The sequence below is a fragment of the Crocodylus siamensis genome, chromosome 4 (genome assembly GCF_052110815.1).
Source record: "Crocodylus siamensis isolate JL-2025a chromosome 4, ASM5211081v1, whole genome shotgun sequence".
In the NCBI taxonomy this organism is placed as follows: domain Eukaryota; kingdom Metazoa; phylum Chordata; order Crocodylia; family Crocodylidae; genus Crocodylus; species Crocodylus siamensis.
The window spans coordinates 159,821,361-159,843,996 of NC_143398.1; the positions used below are offsets into that span (position 1 = coordinate 159,821,361).

The 22,636-nt window shown below is 47.2% G+C and overlaps 1 protein-coding gene across 2 annotated transcripts; it reads right to left on the minus strand.

The window, feature by feature from the left end:
• Positions 1-366: 366 nt before the first annotated feature.
• On the minus strand, positions 367-6,913 carry PSMB3 (proteasome 20S subunit beta 3). Of its 2 annotated transcripts, none has more exons than XM_090044562.1 (6): positions 6,776-6,913; positions 4,827-5,011; positions 4,184-4,291; positions 2,862-3,039; positions 2,449-2,543; positions 367-491 (listed from the first exon to the last, which is right to left on the minus strand). In XM_090044562.1, the coding sequence occupies exons 1-6, from the start codon at positions 6,776-6,778 to the stop codon at positions 443-445; spliced, it is 618 nt and encodes a 205-aa protein (XP_089900688.1). In that variant the 5' UTR covers positions 6,779-6,913; the 3' UTR covers positions 367-442. The 2 variants fall into 2 exon arrangements, with proteins under 2 accessions (XP_089900688.1, XP_089900689.1); XM_090044563.1 differs by lacking the exon at positions 6,776-6,913 and adding an exon at positions 5,504-5,687.
• Positions 6,914-22,636: the final 15,723 nt, after the last annotated feature.

Here is a 22,636-nt window from a genome sequence, read left to right on the forward strand (position 1 = left end):
TATCTGTTGTGAAATACCTCAATTTACATGTGTTAATTAGAACATTGTAGGGTTTGGTTTTGTTTTTCCAATCTGGACCACATATGTTGGACAAGCCACTTGGGAGACTGTTTCCTAGAACTGCCAGAAAAAGCTAGAGCCCTAGCACTATGCCTAACTTACCCAGTATCAAAAGTAGATGCTATTAGTTCTCCAGCATGTATTTGATAAATATCCTTCTTCACTTAGCATGGGGTGTTGCAAAGAGGAAAGATGTCTGTTTTATAATTACTTTGAAATAATTAAAAATAAGCAAATCTACTCTTTAAAGCTATAAGTGAGAGTAATTAAATGCTGATGCATACATTCAAGAAAAGCAGAGCCATCTCCAACAATGAAGAAACTTTATTTTAAAAAATCCAAACAGATTGACATGTGAAATAAGAACAAACCCCATCTTAAGTTAGTCCATGCGAGCCTTCAGTGTTCTTGTAGTGATCTTATCTTTTTCACTGCAGAAAGAGAGAAAAGACTGACTGTAAACGACACTTAGTTCTACAGAAGGGTCTAATTAGACACTACACATGGGTTAGTTACTAACAATTGGTATAAATACTATATTTACCCAAATCCAAGACAAACCTGAATTTAAAATGACCCCCCCCATAATTAAAATGTCCATATGTAGAATCTATAAACTTGTTCTAATTTTCCATATGTATACTAATTATTGGAGGATCATCTTAAATTCATCCCCACCACTACTACTGCATTATGGAAAGCAATAGTAGGAGAGCAGGAGGTGGGCCCCACAAGTAGCTTGCCCCTTATTTCCTGCTCTGCTGCAGCCTCAGGCTCTTCTTCTCCCTTCTCACCCCTGCAGCTTCCAGTTCCACCTGTCTCCCCTTCCACCCCTTACCCTTGCTCTGCTGAGAGCAGCCTGTGGCATGGTGCACAGCCCCAGCCCAGCCCTGTAGCAGCAGCATAGAGCCAGCATCACTGCTACAGGGCCAGGCTTTGTGCCCCAGGCTGCAGCAGCTATGAAGCAAGGATAATGCACAGGGAGGAGATGGAGGCAGTGAGAGCCACAGCAGCTACCTGACTCCCCCCACCACTCATTCCTTGATTCCAAGATGAGGGGCTATTTTGCCCCCTCATGTTAAATGGGGGAAAAAAAGACCTGATCTTGGAATCAAGTAAATAGCAGCTGCAGCTTTATATTTAGACCTAATCTGACAGCTATGCCAAAAAATCCAAACAAGCCTCAAATACTTTGCTTCTTCCTCCTCTTCAACCTGCTGACAAAATGAGGACAAGCCACCTCTCACTACAGCCTGACCAGAAGTTGGGCATGCTGAACACCTCACTACAGAAAACTGTCAATCTTGCTCCTAACACAATGGATGGGGACACTGCTCAGAAATCAACAATGAGACAAGTGATCCGAGCAGTCTTCTGAACAGAACTAGAAAGTTGCTCTTGATGAGCAGTAACAGCATGATTTCTGTCTTAGGTAGAAAGAGCCATGGGTGGATCTAGAATTTTGAAAATGGGGTGCAGATGGCATGGTGCAGATGGTACAGTGCATCATCATTATATACATCACATCGCACATTTTTCTCCAGGTAAAAATGAACTAAAAGCTTTATAATATGCTAGTGGCCTGCAGCTGTAGGATTCATTTGACAATCAAAGCAAAAACAAATATAATTTTATTGGAATGTGCAATTAGCTTGCATCATATAATATTATGTATGAAAAATAACATACTAGGCAAAAAATAACCAAAAAAGTTGTATCTTTAGTCCTGTTGTCATTAGAATTAAATCTACATCTCTCAGATTCATAAAACACAATTTAGCTTTCTTGAGCACCTTGACAATGCATCACTGAAAGTTATTTCCACACCTGCATTGTTAATGTTTTTAACTAGAGTTAAAAACAGACTGCAGGACTGAAACAGGTGCCATGTTAGAAGGAGCAGATAAGACAGAGTTGCTGAAGAAAGAATAGCTGGATTAGTAGATCATTTTCAAAACCATTAACATAGGAGAGAAAGTCATTAACAGCTGTGGACTGAGGAGCTTGTAATCTACCTGATTCATTCTAATGAGCCTTGAAGTCTATAGACTTATTTGCTGCTGCCTGACTAGAAATGTTGCTGCCACTGCCAGGCAGTTGGAAAAAAAATCTTCCTTCTCTTTACACAATACTGCATGCATAGGGTGAATGCCTTAAGAAAATTTATCTAACAATGGGTATGCTGAATTTAATTTACTAATCAGTAGCGCAGGACTAGCAAAAAATGGAACAGGAAGGAAATTAAGAAAAAAGTCTAGCATAGGCAAGATCTGGCTAAAGAATAAGGTTGAGAGCTCAGAGCAGTTGGGCCTTATGACAAATCCTTGAAAGACTTCTCAAAGCTTGGTGTTTAATTCCAGGGGAAAAGACTATTGGAACAGTACTTACATTATATGCACTACCACACCCATTCCAGATACAGCATCTCTGTCTACTGCATTCAGCATAGCCTGGGAGATGGTCTCAAAGAGATGATCTGGTTCCTGAAGGAAGAGGTATAGGAAAGCCTTTTAGCACGATGTCACAGGATTAACACTGAGTTTTTTAGATAAGGCCAAACTCCAACCCCTAGATGTAGGCCACTTTGCTGTAATGAGCTTATCCTTGTAGTCAGAAGGAGGGATTAACCCAAACCAGTATTTAGCAAATTTTCACCAAAATTGAAAGCTTAAAGCTCTGTCCAACACAAATCATTCAAATTTCTCTTAGTCTTCATATTAACAAGTGATTTAGTCCATGAATTGACTGGTTGTTTAACCCCTAGGCAAGCCTTGCCACTATCCCCACCTCTCTCCACTCACCATATCAGGTTCCCAGAGGGACTCGCACATGCCATACATCTGCTCTGAGCAGGTGCCACTGACCACAAAGTCATCAGTTATCATGGGACAGCCAATCAGGTCTAGAGAGCAGATGAAAGGTTCATAAGTTATGGGGTCCAGTCCAGCAATGACTGGCTCTGTGTAATAAGGTCCAAACCTGTGAAGAGCAAGTTAGAACAGTTTTGGTACTTCAGTCCTTAAAGGCAACAGCAGATTTCTAACTGAGTAACTATTTAAGTGAAATCTGTATTTCCTCTCTGGAGCTAGTGACGGGCTTTCCAGATAGGTAAGTATGTAAACAGTAGCAAAGCATTTCAAACTAAGTGAAGAAAAATCAGCTGTACCCCTCCAGTGAAGTAGTTTAATACAGACAAGCTAAATTAAGTGTGCTCCATCACCAGATTCTGCTATTTAGACAAATGATTACTTTTATACAAATAAAGGCTTTTGAGCTGTGTCAAATATAATAAAGGGTCACTGAATTTTAAGAACTGCTGCCCTTGCATCTAGAACCTATAGAACCCTCCAAACACAGTTGCCCTTCAGATCCTATTGACCCCCTCCAAATATTTTTTGGCAAAAGAAATGGACATCTGGTACCAAACATTTTGTGTCTTAGACTTTAGAGGTGGACTGATCTGGAATGAAAAACTCAAGGTTTCATGAGGACTTTAATTAAATTTGGTACTCAAATTCTCCAAAGCTAACCCAGCTTTTAAATCTGCTTGTGTTCTACAGAAAAGCAGGCAGCATTATTGCTTTGCGACAGACACCCCCTGTTCAGTAACTGTTACTTAAATGTGCAGTGGACTTAGTTTTAATTAGGATATCAATACAGTGGAGATTTCCTTAAGCATTGGACTGAAAATGAACACACTGCCAAGCATAGAAAATTTCCATTTCAAACTCCATGTCAGCAACAACTATGCTTTCAGCTCTTGCCAGCCTAAAACTTGCACGCATACTTCAGTAACCACCTAGCTCAAGTCCTGTGCAGAATAGCAATAAACCAGTTATGTCTCTGTTAGGAAAGTTCACTCACTGAAAAGTAGTGCAGCTGCATATAGCTTAATAAATACAGGCTTTATCTATTACTTATTTCTGCCTATGCTTGCAATTTAACAGTCTTCATCATTCATTTAGCTAAACATCCATGAGTCCTGTTGACCATAGTAAGAAAGTTAGTCCTCAGTGAAAGGCTTGCTTTCCTCTTCACTTCTCTAAATTTTCACTGAACTCCGTTAGCCATCTCCTGATTCCACTGATACTGTACCCGAACTATTTAATTGTTTGCTGTTTACCGTCTCTCGTAGAGCAGATTGGACACCATGCTCATGAAAGTCTGCGGTTTGATCTGCCTGCCTTCCTTCAGTTCATAGAGATTCAACCTGAACTTCAGTCTCTGGGCACTGCAAGAAGAGATGAGAGTTCATGTTAAATTGCACCTATTCAAGACATTTTCCACCCACCCAAGGGTTAAGCTTTGCTACTAAAAACTAACATCTGACAGACACATGAAGCAGACCAGTGGATTTAGAATGCACGCACATTTACATTTCAAACTGCTATATCTGGGTCTCACTTGTCCCGTGATCTTAAAGAAATCAGATACAGCTTTGATTTTGAGAATACAATGACTGATTTTCTTTTATAAAAAAAAAAAAAAACATACAAAAAAACAAAAAGACCCAGGATACAATATGCCACAAAAATGCAGCTTGTTTTTTGTTGCTGCGGAGAGCAAATGTGCTTTGAAGCCCATTTGGTGGCTATCCCCAAGAGGCCTGATAGGAGCTGGACACACAGAAAGGGAATAACTGGTATTTACCTGAACCCCCAACTAACAAACACAGATAGCTTGAAGACCCATTGTACCTCAATACTAAAAGTGAACTCACTTCTGGTATGTAGGTTGGGAAGTTTTGTTTTTTTTTTTTTACTTACACGGTCTGCACATCTGTGGCAAGCCCAGCCAGTCCAATGTACAGTCTGTCTCCCATAGGGAAAATCTTCTGGAAATCTGTGGTCACCATCTGAGCCTGAATTCCAAACCGTCTGTCTGCCGCAATGGCCACGCAGTTCTTCCCCTTCATGGCCATGACAGCCCCGCCATTATATGACATAATCGACTGTTAAAAGAAAAAGATGATGGGGCAATTTTATGGGCTTGCTGGAATCCTATACAGCGTGCTAAATTAAATCAGTTATAAGGACTCTCTCATAGTATCAACTAGATCCATGCACACATCTGGGTAACAAAGCTGGAAGGGCCCCCACCCGCCCATCAGTCAAGTGTTATATTGCCCTGCATTTGCTTAGCACAAGCTGAATACAACAAAGCTAACTCTTTCAACTACCTTGTCTAGTTCACCTTACAAACACCTGCCGGCTCCCCCAGGGCAAGCCAGGCTATTATGTGGTTTCCCCCTGGTATTAAGGCAAAAAAGTCCTGAATAGCTCATTTTCTTTAGCAAATGCTACTTATGCTGCCTCTAAATAATTAATCCCCTCTTTTAAGTCATTTTCCTTCCAGTGAATAAAGGCATCTTATTACAGAATTAGGTTCCCCGATTCTTAATCCTTATTTTCCACTATAATAAGGCCTACTCTAGTGTTGTTACCTGATCATCTCAGGCACAGATCATGTGTTTTCTGTGTGCGTACATAAGATCTTCTAGGCTGCGTCCAGATGAGCACAGACGTTTGTTTCCCCAGGGAAGCAGCAGCAGCACACCCAGGTTACCTCAGGTGGGGAAGGAGAGGCTGAGGCCAGCAACTGTGCTGGTCCCAGCAGCATTACTGGGGTCCTGGGGCTGCAGCAGGAAACCTGGCTGGCAGCTGGAATGTGGCTCCAGCCAACCACGCTCTGGTTTTGGGAGACTGCCACATGCACTGCCTTTTTTTTTTTTTTTTTTTTTTTGACATGGGCTTTTTTAACCCTGGGATCAAAAAAAACAACCCCCAAGCTGCAAGGTAGCAGCGTGGGGAACCCCTGCATGTGTGGTACCACACACAGGTCTGCAATGCCACATACAGCACATCCATGCTTGTCTGGAAGTGGCTCTTGAGTCTGGATCTTTTGATACAAAGAAGTTTCTTTTCCAAGACCTCACCCCTCCCCTCAATTCAAGATATCAAATAACTCCCAGAACAAAAGTTTTCGGAAGTTTTTAGTCTAAAAGAAATGTTCTTCTTGAAATGCTTCTGACCATGGTCATCCTGCCATTGCTTGTCCAACACCAGCAATCCTCCACCAGGGCACCATCATCCTATGGCCACATGGCACACTTACCACCATGGATATCAACAGGAAAATGCAACCCACAAGATAAACCCAGAAATTTTAAATGGCAAACCGCCTGGTCAAAAGCCAGGCTGACCTGCTGCAGGCTTTCTGAGCTCTTTGCAACAACAGAATTATAGGCTTGTTTTCCCAATGTCAAAAACAGAGCGAAAGCCAAGAGCTGGCACTTCCCAGGGGGTGTGTGAGGGGAGGGTGTTGGGGACCCAAGCCTAACGATGGCAAGAACCGCTGCCGAACGCACTGCCCTGGCGCCCCCTGCGCTGCTCCCTTCCCTAGCCCCCAGTGAGGCCTGGCAGAGGCAACCTGTGTACGGCACGTGCCAGGCTGGGGAGAGCACAGGCAGCGCGGGGGCAGCTCTGCCGGGAGAGCAGCACGTTAGACACGGAGCAGTGGGCAAGGGCTACTTCGGGGCGCCTGCCGCACTCCCCAGATACCTCCCCCCCGCGGGCCCCGCCGCTTTAAGACCCCCCCCCCCCCCCCCCGTTACGTCTCTACCCGAGGGGGGGGGGTCCCAGTCCCCAGCGTCCAGGCAGACACCAAGGTCGCCCACCGGAGGGACCCGGACCGCCCCGCCCGGGACGGGCCTCACCATGGTGACGGCTGAGGATCCCGCCGCACACCCCAAAACTCCCCCACCGGCTCCTTCCGGGCTGCCGCACCGCGCACCCAACCCTGCTCCTGCCTGTCTCCCTCCTCCCTCCTCCTCCCATTGGTAGGCCGGCCAAGCCCGAGGGGGGCATTCGCCGCTGCTATTGGCGCATCCCGGTTGTCAGTCACGGGAGCCGGGCAGGGAGTGAGGCTCAAGGTGCGTTGAGCGGAAAAGGAGGCAGCGAGAAAAATGAAGAGTCATAGCGAGCGGCGCCGGCCGTCGCAGGGCATGACGGGATTGCGGCGGATAAGGGCGGGCCGCCGAGTGCCGATGGGCGCGCAGTGTCTTGGGTCATCCCCATTGGCGCCTGCTCGCGTGGTTGCGTGTCCACTTCGCACCTGCACGCAGGCAGAGGTGTTTCTGCTGCTCCGGTCTGGGCTCCCGCAGTGCCCCCAAGGGCTGAGACTTGGGCTCAAAGCAGAGGTTGGATTTCTCTAAACAAAGCCCCCGCTTTTGTGCAAGTCAAATCAGTGCCCCCGCTGTGAGCGTGGGCGATCTAGTAGGTTGCAAAGGGGGCGCAGATCACATCGCCACACAGAGCACACCTTGGTAACCAGTTAAAGAGAAACTAGAGAAGTTTTACTGGTACCATAGGGGGCAGCGCGAGACATTATTCCGTTTAAGATCAAAGCAAACAACAAATGCAACAAGTGCAGTGTGCTCTCACTGGCTGGAGCCTGTATTAAAAACAAAAAACAGCTAGGCACAAAAATAAACAAAGGACATTGCATAGGTAGTCCCTTAGTCATTGTAGGTGAATGTACGTCTCTTAGATTCATAAAATCTAGCCTTCGGGAACTGCTCGGCAGTGCCTTCAGTACTTCATTGGCAGTCACTTCTACACAGCGAACAGTCAGCGACATGGCAGGAAAAAGGATTGTTGGAATAGTGGAACATCAAGACTTTAAAAAGGAGAGTGGGTCCTTAACACCTGCTGAGTGGAGAGAGATTAACAGGAATCAGGGAGGTGACAATGAGCCATGAAGTCAAGTGACACCCCCAGCACTGCCTGAATAGAAATGCCACTGCCATTGCCAGGCAGGTGGTTTTAAAGTTTGGCTGGAGCAGGGTTGGAAGGGGGTGCAACTGTACCCCCCCAGTCTGTTATTTCCAGGTAGCTGCCCACAGTCACCTCAGTTGTTTGGGTTCAGGCGCTGGCCTTCATGTTAGAAGCAATCTCAGTGGAAGCTGTATTGAACACAGCCCATTATCATAAGTCCCTGCCTAGTTAGGAGCCAGCAGCCCCCGGTTAGGCACCGCTACCTGCATTGCTCCAGGTACTGGTCACTGCAGTCTCAGCAGAAATGTAAAAATAGACATTGAGTTTATCCTGGGGCTGACTGTCATGGCTGTGATTGTCTTCATCAGGGGCACACAATTATTTTGGGTGGAGGGCTGCTTACTGAGTTTTGGCAAGTCATCAAGGGCTGCATGACAGGCAGCCCAGGGGCAGATAAAAATTAATTTTCTTAATTTTGGGGCGGGGCCCACAGGCCGGATAGAATGGCCTGGCAGGCTGCATCTGGCCCCCAGGCCGGATTTTGCCCACGCCTGGTTTACATGGTAGTTAGCTCAAATTACCCACCATTGTTCCTGGGCAAAGTATTAATTTGGATCTTTCACTGATACTTTATGTGGGACAATGAGCTTGTCCCTCTGTAAGAACTGTAGTTTGTCATGGGATAAAATGCTTAAATTTGAATCAAGCAGGGGTGTCTGGTTTTAGCCAAGCAGTTTGAATGGCAGTTAACTCGAATTAGCTGCTGTTGTCCCAGAGCAAAATGTTAATTCAGATGTCCCAGTTATTTAGCATGGGACCACGGGCTTGTGGATCTGTTGCATCCCAGGATACAAGGCATTTATCCCAGGAGAAATCTAGTATCTAATTTTGTTCTGTTTTTGAGGGGGGGAAAGAGGGGAAAGGGTAAAAACAGACAAAAGCTTTTTATCCTGGGATCCTACTGCCCGTACAAGCCCACAGTCCCACGCTAAGTCTTTGTGAAGTGCTGAGATAACGCCCCCCCCCACCTTCGCCACACCAAAATTAGGGTTACTTCAAGTTACTAGCCTTTCAAGATGCTTGTGGAAAGATTGCCTGATTTGATATGAGGATCAAGGGGAAGTTTCTTTTCCAATGGGGAAGGTGGGCCAAAGGAAGCCTTTGCTGCCAGAGATACAATAGTAACATGGCCTCCATTGATTTGACTGTGTAATCACAAAGCTCTTGGCCTACTTAGTGGCTCGAGTAATCATTTAATGTGAGTGGAGCCAAAGGGGTCTCTGGATAAAAATAGGTGTGCTCAGTGGCACACTAGTGACTCCAAAGCCTGTTTTTATTCCTTTGAAATGTGCTCCTGCTGGCCCTGTTTGATCAATGTTTCCATGAAACTTTGGGCCTTGGGAAGCATTCAGCTCTTAATGGTACAGGGTTGCTCAACAAGTACAGAAGAGAGGGACAAATATGATTAGGGGTCTGCCAAATTAATCCCTCCTCTCCACCTCCAAGGCAGTGCTGAAAGCAACCAAAAGGAGGCAAAAGGAATTCTGAGTTCTGAAGACACTCTCTCTCTCTCTCTCTCTCTCTCTCTCTCTCTCTCTCTCTCTCTCACTCCTTATTTCCTAAGGGGTCTCACTCAAATTCAGGAGGTTGGGTAAGGCAATACAAATATTTAGAGGTCTAGAAAATATGACATGAATGGAAAGGCTGAAAAAAGATGGGGCTGTTTAGTCTGGAGAAGAGAAGACTGAGAGAGCATTGGATAACCATCTTCAAATCCAAAAGAGATTCTGACAAAGAGCCTGGAGATAAGCTCTTCGCTGTGGCCATAGAGAACTGGACAAAATGTTTCTCATCTTCAGCTTCAATAAGAGAAATTTAGGCTGGATATTAGGAAGAATGTTTCCAGCTCTGAGCGGGGTTAAGCACTGGAACAGATTAGCTCTAGAGACTGGAACCTCCATCACTGGACATGTCTCAGGGCAGGTCAGACAAACACTTAGCTGGGATAGTTTTTAGACAGGGATGATCCTGTTTCAAGCAGGCAGCTGGACTAGATGTGATCTCCTGAGCAACCTCCCTGCTCTGTTTTTCTATTATTCCAGGAGTCCAGCAGAGACTGACAAAAATTATTAGAGGCCTGGGAACCATGATTTATGAGAAAAGACTGAAAGAACTAAGGTTTAGTCGGGAGAAGAGAAGACTGAGAAGGGATTGGATAACAGCCCTCAAATATCTGAAGGGCAATTAGAGAGAGCATGGGGGCTATTCTCTGTGGCCTAGGGGACAGGATTAAAAGCAATCATTTCAAGATGCTTCAGGGGAAAGTTAAGTTGGATATTCAGAGGAATTTTCTGACCAGGATAGTTAAGCAATGGAACAGACTACCTAGAGAGGTTGTGAAATATCTGTCTTTGGAAATTATCAAAAGCAGGTTGGACAGACTCTTGGCTGGGATGGTTTAATCAGGGATGATCCTGCCTTGAGCAAAGGGCTGGACCAGATGACCTTGTGAGGTCCCTTTCAGCCCTGCTTTCCTTTGATCCTATAATCCTAACAGTTTCCTCTGAAAGAGAGATGGAGAAGTCTTCCCTGCCCTTGGTGATGTTCACAGTGTCTCTGTTGGTTTTACGAAAGCCCTGCTTCCCAAGAGTCTGTGCTCAGAAAGAGCCCTTTCATAAACAAGCAAAACAAAAATCTGCTTTATGGAGCACTGGATTGCAATTAGCAGCAGGTATTTAAAAGTAAAATTTACAGGGAAAGAAGCCCTCAGATATCGCTACCAGGGTGGTTTATCCGGGCTCAGCCTAGCATTTGCTTCAAACGCTGCCTGCCTTCACAAGTACGTTTGGAATGCAGTGTATTGAGGCACTGGGTTACACTGGATTAGATGGAGGTCAGCTGGAGCCAGCACTTTCACTCCTCCTGGATTTTTCTCACGAGAATCCTAGCTCCCGGCTTCACAGGGCCGATGGGTTTACCTTTGGATATTTGGACTCAACTTCCTCTAGCTGCTGCTGCTACATCTCACACAGACTCCAGGTACATGTGCCACCTCAGACACCTGTTGGAACCTGCTGCTGCTGTAGGGACGCTTGAAAGCACCCATGTCAGCACTTTTTGTTTCAAAGAAAGAAGACTCTTGTTAACATTAAAGTGTGACACAGAGATCCAAAGAGCAGTTTTGCTGGAGACTAAACAGAAAATAGTTCTCAGACTACAATAACCTCATTTTGCTTTTAACATCAGCTTTTACTAAACTGGAGGAAAAATGCATGGGTTTTAAAAATATATACGCCATCACCTTGCCCTATAAATCTTTGGCTTCATTTTTAAATTTTAAATCAACTGAGCTAGTGGTTTCGGCACAGGCGAGGGAATCAAGAACTCCTGCACTCCCAACACAAGCTCCCTTGAGCTAAACATCTTAGGGACAGGTTTTTGCCAAGTGCTTGGGACCTAGCAGCTCATAGTGCCTGAGATGAATGGCTACCTTCATCAGTGCTGGGTCTCACTTGGGAACCTGCATGACATGGCCAGACCTGCACTAGTGCTTCTACTTGAGAATCCCTGTGACGAACACTGGTGTCGATCTGATCATTTCATTGTAGGTGTCCAAACAGAGTCACGGCTTGGAAGCGACCTGGAGGACCAGCTGGTCCAACCCCAGCACTAATGCAGAAGTGCTGCTCCTAAATCATCGCTGCCTAGTGTTTTTCCAGCCTCCAATTTCTAATCAAGGAGAGTCCTCAGTATCTCTGGGCAATCCTGCACACAGTATGGAAAACCCAGCCCAGTATCTTTCTCCCCTCTGAAAAGCACGGATGTAATAGATTTCATTTAATAGATTTCATAGACATTAGAGCTGGAAGGGACCTCGGGAGATCATCGAGTCCAGCCCCCTGCCCAAAGGGCAGGAAGTCAGCTGGGGTCATAGGATCCCAGCAAGATAAGCATCCAATTTACTCTTGAAGGTGTTCAGTGTAGGTGCTTGAACCACCTCCGCTGGCAGACTGTTCCAGACCTTGGGGGCTCGGACAGTAAAGAAATTCTTCCTTATGTCCAGCCTAAAATGGTCTTGCAGGAGTTTGTGACCGTTCAACCTCGTCATGCCTTGGGGCGCTCTGGTGAACAAACGTTCCCCCAGATCCTGGTGGTCACCCTTGATAAACTTATAGGTGGCCATCAGATCACCCCTAAGCCTATGCTTTTCCAGGCTAAAGAGTCCCATGTCTCTCAGCCTGTCATCGTAAGATCTGTTTTCCTGACCTCTGATCATGCGCGTGGCTCTCCTCTGGACTCTCTCAAGCTTCTCCACATCCTTTTTGAATTGTGGAGCCCAAAACTGGACGCAGTACTCCAGCTGTGGCCTCACCAAGGCCGAGTACAAGGGGAGAATGACGTCCCAGGATTTGCTCAAGAAGCATCTATGGATGCAAGCCAGTGTTTTGGTCACTTTATTAGCCGCAGCATCGCATTGCAGGCTCATGTTCATCTTGTGGTCAATGATTTCATAGATTTCATAGACATTAGGGCTGGAAGGGACCTCGGGAGATCATCGAGTCCCCCAAGTCTCTTTCTTCTGTAGTGCTAACCAACGTAGCACTGCCAAGCCTATAAGAGTGCTGCAGGTTTTTCCTCCCAAGGTGGAGAACCTTGCATTTTTCGGTGTTAAACACCATGAGGTTCTCGTCTGCCCATTTGCTGAGCTTGTCCAGGTCAGCCTGGATCATCCGCCTATCTTCTGGCGTGGATGCTTTGCCCCAAAGTTTGGTGTCATCGGCGAACTTGGCCAGTCCACTCCTGACTTCAATGTCCACATCGTTAATGAAGATGTTGAACAGTATGGGTCCCAGGACAGAGCCTTGAGGGACCCCACTGGTCACAGGGCACCACGATGAGTGACTGCCATCAATCACAACCCTCTGGGTCTGACCGCGGAGCCAGTTTCCCAGCCAGCGGATCGTGGTGGAGCCAAGGCCACAACTGGCCAGTTTGCCCAAGAGGTGATCATGGGATACCAGATCAAAAGCTTTTTTGAAGTCAAGATATATGACATCAGTCTCTTCTCCCTTGTCCAGATGATAGGTCACCTGGTCATAGAAGGAAATGAGATTGGTCAAACAAGACCTACCCGCAACAAACCCGTGCTGGCTATCCCTTAGAATGTTAGCCTGGGCCAGTCCCTCAAGGATGGCCTCCTTAATAAACTTTTCTAAGATCTTTCCCAGGATAGAAGTCAGGCTAATGGGCCTGTAGTTAGCCGGATCCACTCTCCTCCCTTTCTTGAAGATCGGCACCACATTGGCCTTCTTCCAGTCTTCGGGCACTACACCAGAGTGCCAGGAGTTTTCAAAGATCCGTGCCAGGGGTGGGCTATGACGCTCGCCAGCTCCTTGAGTACCCTGGGGTGCAGATTGTCAGGGCCAGCTGACTTGAAGGTATCCAGCTTCTCAAGGTGTTCCTTCACAAGGTCAGCATTTATGGAGGGTAGGGGATCCCCATCACCCGGATCTCCCTGTCCCATAGCAAGCAGGGGCATCCCATAGGACTGATGAAAGACTGACGCAAAGTACCTATTTAATAGGTTGGCTTTTTCCTGGGCGTCAGTTGTCAGTTGCCCCATCTGGTTTAGCAGGGGTCCAACATTGCCCTTGCTTTTCCTCCGGCTCCCCACCTATCTGAAAAAGGACTTTTGTTGTCCTTGATGCCTGAAGCTAGTTGGAGTTCAGTTGCAGCCTTGGCTTTCCTGGTTTGCTCCCTGCAGGACCGGACCAGCACGGAGTAATCCTCCTTGGAGGTGAATCCCATCCTCCATCCTTTGTAGGCTTTCCTTTTAAGCCACAGGAGGTCCACTAGGTCCCTGGAGAGCCTTCGTCTAGAGGGCTGAGCTAGGAAGTTAAACACTTGGTACCTACTGTTACCACCGCCTCGAAGCCCTTCCTCCTCCCATCCCCCCACACTCCCCTCCCTTGAAGAGCATCTCTGTGCACCCCCAGCTCTGGCCTGAGCCTCCTTCCACATTGGGCAGGAACAAAAACACCCAACTGGGATTGCAAGATGCCACGATGATGCCGCAGAGCCTGGAGCGGTCTGCCTGGATCCAGCTGTGTCCACGCTGTTTCCTGGGCTGGTCGTTAATCTTGTGCCTGGACTTTCGCGCTGCAGGTGGGATGCGCCTCTTCCTACCACAGGGAGGCAGCAAAAGCAGCCCTTTTCCCCAGGCAGCAGCTAGATGGCGAGAAGTGGGGGGTGGGGGGGTTGGCTGTTGCCATGGCATTTTGCCTATTGGATGGAACAGCGTTTTGTTTGCATCAAGGCTCTTCTTGTCCAGATGACATATGTTCAATCTGTCTACTTCTCCTCTCTCTCTCTCTTTTTTTTTTTTCCAAAGGAAAGATTTATTGATCAGCGCGCAGACACGAAGCAGTAATAAAATAAAACGCTGAAGGGGAGCTGGAAAGAAGGCAGGGTCAGGAGCGGAGGGGAAAATGGACAACCTTGCAAAACAAACAGGCTGACGAGGGAAGGGAAAGGGGGCATTTAATTGCATTTGCCTGATCTCCACTCTGCCCAACTGGGAATCGCACAGTAATAGCAATAGCAATAGTAGTAATAGTAATAATAGTAATAGCAGTAGCAATAGTAATAGCAACAGTAATAGCAATAGGAAAAGTAAGAGCAAAAACAGTAATAGTAATAATAGCAATAGTAACAGTAATAGCAATAATAGTAAAGCAATAGTAATAGCAAAAATAGTAACAGTAATAATAGCAATAGTAATAGCAAAAATAGTAATAGTAATAATAGCAATAGTAATAGCAATAATAGTAATAGTAATAGCAATGCTGTTAATAGTAGTAATAGTAATAGTAACAGTAATATTAATAGTCATAGTCATAGCAATACTAACAATAGTAATAGCAATAGCAATAGATATAGTAATGGTAATACTAATAATAGTAATAGTAATGATGGTGGTGGTGATGATGGTGATGATGACAACAATAAGAATGACCACGACAACGGCAATAATAATGATGGTGATGACGACGACAACAGCAATAACAACAAGAATCATAACGATGATGGTCACGGTAATAATAGTAATAATGATAAGAATAATAGAGATCATAATAATAATCCTGCGGCAACCCGCGTGAGAAAGGCCCGTGCAGGACCCGAGCACTAGAGGCCGGGGCGGAGGCCGCCGGGCCGCGCGCGGGGCCCTGCAGCCCGCTGTGGCGGCCCTGGGGCCTGTGCCGCGGCGCTGAGGGCCTGCGTGGGCAAGGCTGGCGGGGTGGCAGGCTGAAGAGAAGCGCGGCGGGACAAAGGACCTGCCCTCGGCGCCGGTTTGAACGCGGACCCCCTCCTCTGGCGGCCTTCTGACTTCTTCATCCTTCATTATACGCCGCGTGCGATGCGAAAGGAGGGCCAGTCGCCAGGCAGAGGCGGACACGGAGCCTGCTCTTGGCGGAGTCCGGCCGGCTGCTCCCTCCCCACCAAGGCAGCATTTCCAGATTGTGAAATGGGCACGGGTGGAGTTTATCTCCTGGACTCATTTGCCCACATGGCCTTTTGAAAGGAGTTAGTCCTAGGGGGGAGTAACTAGGGTTCCTCCCAGCCACAGGGGAGATACTATGGCAGCCAGAGAGAAAAGGGCATGGGTGGGGGGTGTTATCCCTGGAGGAAGAAGTCTGTGTCCACAGACACATCACAGCGCATGGGATGGGAATACCTCCCGTTCGCCCCCAGCCTGACTCCTGGCTCGCAGCACTGACACGAGGCAGAGGCCACACCAGAAGGCTCGGGGCCCAGCTCCAGCTTTGGGGGAGAGGGCTGCCCCCATGCCGTTGTCCAAAAAGGCGCCCAGATCTCACCCCCCGCACGTGCTGCGTGATCTCCCTGCCCTCCTTCCTTAGGCCGGGAAGTGAGCCTGGTGCTACCTGAGCCGGGAAGAGGGAGCGATCACTGAGCTCACGCGGAGTCTGAGCACCAGCGAGCCCTGGGCGCCGGGAGGGGCGCGCTGGGACCAAGGGGGAAGAAGTAGCAGCACGTGCGGGAGAGGCCCCGGGCCAAGCCGCGGATCCCAGCCCGCTTTTATGATTGAACTGAAGGCACCCGCCTCCATGCCGCTTCCTTGTGGTTCAACGCCCCGCGCGAGGCAGGCTCCGCTTTGCATCGGGGGGAGGAAAAACAATGGTGACCCTCAGATCTCGTCCCTCGGGGGGTGGGCTGCGCACGGGGGTCGGGGGGGGAAGGATCTACACATGGGGTGACAGGAGTGTACGTGCACCCCCCCCAGACACACACACTACACGTGTGTATTATATACAATGTAACACACATCTGTGTGTAATATTCACACACAGGCACATATGTATATGTGAGTGTACACATGCATATAAGGTATCCAGGTTGGAGCTGTATTGGTCTACAGGAAAAAGCAATCAGGGCTCGTGGTAGAGGTGATATCTTTTATTAGATCAACAAGATCTTTGCAAAAAAAAAAAATTAATTGCAAGCTTTCGGGCACAACTCCCCTTCGTCAGGTGTATAATACATACAACGTGTATAATACGTATAATTAGATATATATATATACATTTATATATCAGCGAGATAGAGAAACCGATCATTGTGTACACAACACAGCACGTCACTGTATATGTAGAGTGCGAGTGTGTGCATGTATATTTGTATACACAGTTGCACTATATATACACCTGTGTGTGTATACACACACACACGTCTGTCTCTATCTATATATACACAGAGCGAGAGATACACACATATATGTATATGTATGTGTGCATTCACACACGCACGTAATTCAGTGATTCCCTTTAGAGACCCACACGCCAAGAAAGGAAATGAGGGACTGGAGGGAAGGGATTATTACAGAAGAGGAATCACTGAATTACAAGACCCAGTTACCTTCCGGGCGGATTCTCCGAATGAGATGGGAGGCGGGGAGAGGGTTTGTTGTCGACACCCAGAGAAAGTTAGGATGAAAAAAACATAATTAGAAAGGTAGGGAAAAAACGACTGGAGAAGATGTGGGGGGAAGACTCAAAATCTTTTTTTTTTTTTTTGTAAAAAATCCTTCGTTTTAAAGAGGGAAGGCGGGAGAGGGCTATTGTGGTTTCAGCTCTTTCTTGTGCTAATCAAGGCACAAAGGAGCAGATGTAGATTGATAGATACGAATGGAGATGGATGGATAGATGGGAGTAGATGACAGACAGACGGGCGACATCGCAGGAGTGAAAGGCGCGGGGAAATGGGGAAGGCAGCTGAAAGGGGGAAGAGTTGGAGGGAGACGGACGCCTCGCAACAACACCCCCAAGCGCCGGTGGAAATGGGGTCGGCAGCAAGGGCCGGGCTGCGGGGCTACCGAAGCCCGTGGCCGTGAATGGGCACTCTTCCCGGGGACTCAACTGCGGCGTTTCTTTGCATCGAGCCCTTGGAAATGTCTCCGTGGCGACAGAGGGAGGATGCCGGGCACGTGCAAACGCAGGGACACTAAGACAGGGGGGCGCACAGACTTTGCCCCATCCATCCCTCCATCCCTCATGGGAGGATACCTCTCCCAGGAGGATGTAGGACAGGTGAGGCGGGGGCGACCAGCCACCATAGTCGCACCCCTCCACGCCGCCCGGGCACCGAGGCTGATCCACCCCGGGGCTGGAAACGGGGGGCTCGCACGAGCCCCTGGTGCTTTGGGGCAGTGAGGGGGCACAGCAAGCGACCGAGCCCCGGGGAGATCCGGGCCCCGACCCGGCGGGCCCCCGCTGCCTGGAGGGGAGGCTGGGAGAAGGACAGGAGACAAAGGCAGGGGAGCGGAGGCAGCGGGCGGGGAAGACAAAGCGGACACAGCTGATCGCCGAGCCCGGGAGATCGCTTCCCCGGAGTGAGCCGGGCGCTGGGGGAGGGCGAGGGGCAGCGCTCAGCCCCGGGCGCCGGGGTCACTTTCGCCTCCTGTCTCCCTCCCCCGTTTCTCTCGCGTCTCCCACTCCATTTTCTTCCCCTCGCTCCATTTTCCCTCCGCGGGCGCCGCAATGGTCCCTTCCCGCGTCCGACCTCACCCCCGGTCCGCCACCGCAGCCGCACGTGGCCTCATCCCAGCGATGCCTAACGCCACCTGTGGCATCGGCCGAAGGGCAGATCTCCCCTTTCCCTACGAGCCCCGGGGCAGACCTTTTCCCCGGAAAAATATCAAAAAAGGAAGGAAGGAAGGAAAGAAGAAGTAACCCCAGTCCTTGCCTTGGAAAGTTAATACGCAATAAAATGTATTTTAATAGAGCGAGCCGCAGACTGTTGGGGGGGGGGAGGCCTCTTGCAAATGATTCTGAGGGATTTTGTTTTTAATGCACGAAGTTAAAGGGAGATTTGCTTCTCTGAAGGGGATTGGGTTTCTTCGGCACCGCCCCCCCCAGCTCTCCAGTGTTCTGCAGGAGACGGGATTAAATGTTTAATGCGGAGGAGTGATGTCGTGCCAAAGGGAAAAGGATCCATGTGTATAGAAACCCTGTCGAAATGCACAACAGATTAGGCCGCCTGTTTTAAATGAAAACTTTAGGCCTGTTTATTGAATGCTGATATTGCTGAAGGGAACAACGCTCTTAAAGGAACACCCCACCCCCCCTTACCCCCCATCCACCCAACGCTGTTTCCTTTGGGCAGAGGGAGCGTTTGCCACTACCGAGTGATGTTTGCTGGAATTGATGTATATAAAAAAAGCCCCCGTGGACCTGGCAAGAGACCTCAGACCTCACTGCGAAAGGGAAACACTAAGCACAAGAGCGGCTGCGCCTTGCAAAGCCTCGTTCGCCTGTCCCATTGTTACGTCCCCGCACCTCTCTGACGCAGGAAAACATCCCGTGCTGTATATCGGGGCGTTACGCAGGGATCGGGGTGCCCTTGCTGTGCTGTCTGCTTTCCAAACTGTTAGATTTGCGGAGGTTTGAAAGCCCAGAGGAATCCTCACCTCTCTCCTCCAGGATAACAAAGCCACACACAATTTTCCTCCTCTTCCTACAGCGGAATGAATGATTTCCCTGCTTCTCCTTTAAAACGCGGGGCTTGGATGTTATTAGCTTTATGTCCTCGAGATTATAAAACAACAGAGATCCTCCTGGAAGGCTCTGGCAGGATTTCAAACCCTACATTAAAACCTTAACTTTGCCACACTGGCTTTAACCGTCAGAAAACCGATCAGGATAAGCAGGAGATTTAAGCAACAAAAATTCCCCCTCCTAGCCTTTAACATATTTCCCCTGACACAGCTCTGTAGACAGCTAACAAATGGACTTCCATCCATTTTCCTGACTGTTCTGCTTTAAAAAATGTTATTACTTTCATGTTTTTGATCAATTTTAATAGGATCACAGGGAAGTAGGGCTGAAGAGAGCTGACAAAGTCTAATCCAACACCCTGCTCAAGGCAGGACCATCCTTGACTAAACCATCCCACCCATAGATCTCTCCAACCTGCTCTTGAACATTTCCAGGGATGGAGATCCCACAACTTCTCTGGGTAGCCTGTTTCAGTGCTTGAACACCCTCCTAGTCAGAAAGATCTTCCTAATTTCCAACCTAAATTTCTTCTGCTGCATCTCTAGGCATTCCTCCTAGTCCTGTCCTTATGACCACAGAGAAAAAACTCTCTTTAATTGCCCTGCAAGTATTTGAAGACTGTTGTCAACTCTCCTATCAATGCTGCCAATATTAATGCTATCTCATTTATATCTTCTGATCATTTATATCTTCACACATTTTCATATGTGGGAGCTGATTGGCACTGAGCTCATCATACTTTTCACCTGTTGTGGGCTCCTGGCACCAGGTTTTCAACTGCTCAGCTGCCATTGCTGCATGGGTGTAACTTGACTCACATGCATAACTTTCTTGACTCCCCATTGCCCGATCTTGTCAGTCTTCCAATTCATTCACATGAACAGTCCAAGTGACCAAAGGGCAAAGCACATGGTTAATGCTTGCAGGCTTAGAGTGAACTGGGAGCTGGCCCCCTTTGAAAAGCAGGCCTGGGTGCTGAGATCTATTGGAAATGCAGCCCCTAAAGCAGTGATTCTCAAGCTTTTTAGACCCAAGGTGTCCACAAATAGACTCAAGGCCCCCTTGGAAAATACCAGGTCTTAGTTTTCACTATTTTTTTGCTTATGAGAAAATAATAGAACAAGTCTTCTGTTGCAAAGAACTCAGGTTACAACAAGTCAGAATGCTTTTAACACTGAAATCTTTGGGTTTATTTTGTGAATCATGTCTGCTCACCTAATACTGCTAACATTTCTGATCGTCCCTGAAAGGATCTCAAGGCATGCCAAGGTGATTGGGAATAGGTGCCCTAAAGTTTGTCACTGGCTGGTCCTGTTACCCTCCACCCCACAAGGCAGTGCTGAAAACAATCAAAATGCCTTGGGAGGGTGGGGGGAGGGGGGAAGTGCTGAAGTCCCCTCCAGGTATCCAAGTGGTAGCCATATTGGTCTAGAGGCAAAAACAATCAGGACTTGTGGTAAAGGTGATATCTTTTATTAGACCAACTAGATTTTTACAAAAAAAAAAATTTAATAGCAAGCTTTTAGGCACAATTACCCTTCTTCAGGCATAGGAGAAAAGTTTATAAAAGTTCTCCTGGGTAGAAATGAAAGTTCATATTTCATAGGAGAGCTGAAAGTGTGGTAAAATTTCCTTTTTGGAACAGTTAATTTTATATGCAGGTTAGGCTTAGCGAAAAGTTGGAATAGTCTGTTTACCTTGAGGTAACAGGAGATTTTACCGCACCTTCAACTTTTCTATGAAATATGAACTTTAATTTCTACCCACGAGAACATTTACAATCTTTTCTACTATGCCTGAAGAAGGGTGTTTATGCCCCAAAGCTTGCAATTAAAGATTTTTTTTTTCCAAAAATCTAGTTGGTCTAATAAAAGATGTGACCTCTGCTGGAATAAAACACGCAATTGTTTTATTTCCTAAAAGTCCCACTCAAGTTCAAGAGACTGGGTAAAGCAATATAAATGTTTAGAGGTCTAGAAAACATGAAATGAATAGAATGGCTGAAAAAAAATGGGGGTATTTGGTCTAGAGAAGAGAAGACTGAGAGAGCACTGGATAAACGTCTTCAAATCCAAAAGAGGTTGTGGTAAAGAGTCTGGAGATAAACTCTTCTCTATGGCCATAGGGAACTGGACCAAAAGCTTCTGGTCTTCAACTTCAACAAGAGAAAATGAAGCTAGATGTTAGGAAGAATGTTTCCAGCTCTGAGGGGGGTTAAGCACTGGAACAGATTAGCTCTAGAGACTGTGGAACCTGCATCACTGGACACTTTACAGTGCAGGTCAGACAAACACTTAGCTGGGATAGTTTTTAGACAGGGATGATCCTCTCTCAAGCAGAGGGTTGGACTAGATGTGATCTCCTGAACTTCTGTCCTGCTCTGTTTTTCTATTATGCCATGAGTCCAGCAGAGAGTGACAAAACTTGTTAGAGGCCTGGGAACCATAATTTATGAGGAAAGACTGAAAGACCTAGGGTTATTTAGTTTGAAGAAGAGAGGACTGAGAGGGGATTTTGTATCAATCTTTAAATACCTGAAGGGTAATTACAGAGAGGATGGAAATTGTTTGTTCTCCATGCCAGGGGACAGGACGAGGAACAGGCCTCAGGCTGCATCAAGGGAAATTTAGAGTGGAGATTAGGAGGAATTTGTGGACTATGAGGGTGGCCAAGCATCAGAACAGGCTACCTACACAGGTTGTAGAATCTCCATCCTTGGAAACTGTCAAAGGTAGGTTACACCAACAGTTTGCTGGAGTAGTTTAGTCAGGAATAATTCTGCCCTGAGCAGGGCAGAGGATTATATAATCTTGAGTCATCTTCCAGCCCTACTTTCCTATTATCCTATTATTCTATATGATCAAAAGAAACTCTGTGCCTATACCTTAAGGGAGGACTTGGAGACATAACAAAATGACTCTGTGACACCTTTTCTTTAGGAATTTGTGGCAAAGTAACACCTAGGAGCTCCAGCTATGGGCAGGATCCTGTTATGCCGGCACCATACATTCATGGAACGGAAAGTCAGTCCCTGCCATAAAGAGTTTGCACCTGAAGTACAAGACAAGAAACAGGAGATGGACACAGAAATGGGAGCATGGAAATACAGTATGACAAGTATGATTCAGCGTGATGAGGCTGCTCATACATGCTAATCAGTAAGCTGTTTTGTAGGTGTTATGGCATGGCAGAAGTGTAAGGAGAGATTTGGAGAAGGATAATGAAGATGCATGCAGGAGCTCCTTACAAGCACAAAAGAGAGAAAGCGAGCTTGCCTACAAATGTAACAATCTGGGGATGGAGGCTGGTATCATGGGCTGATCCAGCGGAGGAATTGACATCTTGGTAGCAAATGAGAAGGAAGTTTGGTAGGTTATAGGCTGTGAAGGGTCTTGGAAGTGAAAGCAAGGACCTTGTATTACAGGGATAGAGAAGGGAGAGCCAGCAAAGGGATAGAGGGGGAAGGGTGACATGGACAGTGCCACAGACTAAGAAAGTGAGCTTCATAACAGCATGGTGAATAAGCATGAAGGGCAAGAACATTTGTCAAGGCCAAAAAAGCAGCTGTTGCAGTAATTAAGATGTGCGGCGATGAAAGAGTTCTCATGTGGATGGGTAGAAAGAGCCAAGTTTTAGTGGTGTTATGCACAACACATCTGCAAGACTTACATGTAGTCTGCAGGAGAAGACCAAGGGAGGGGTGCAAGTCACAATCAATGCCCCAGGTAC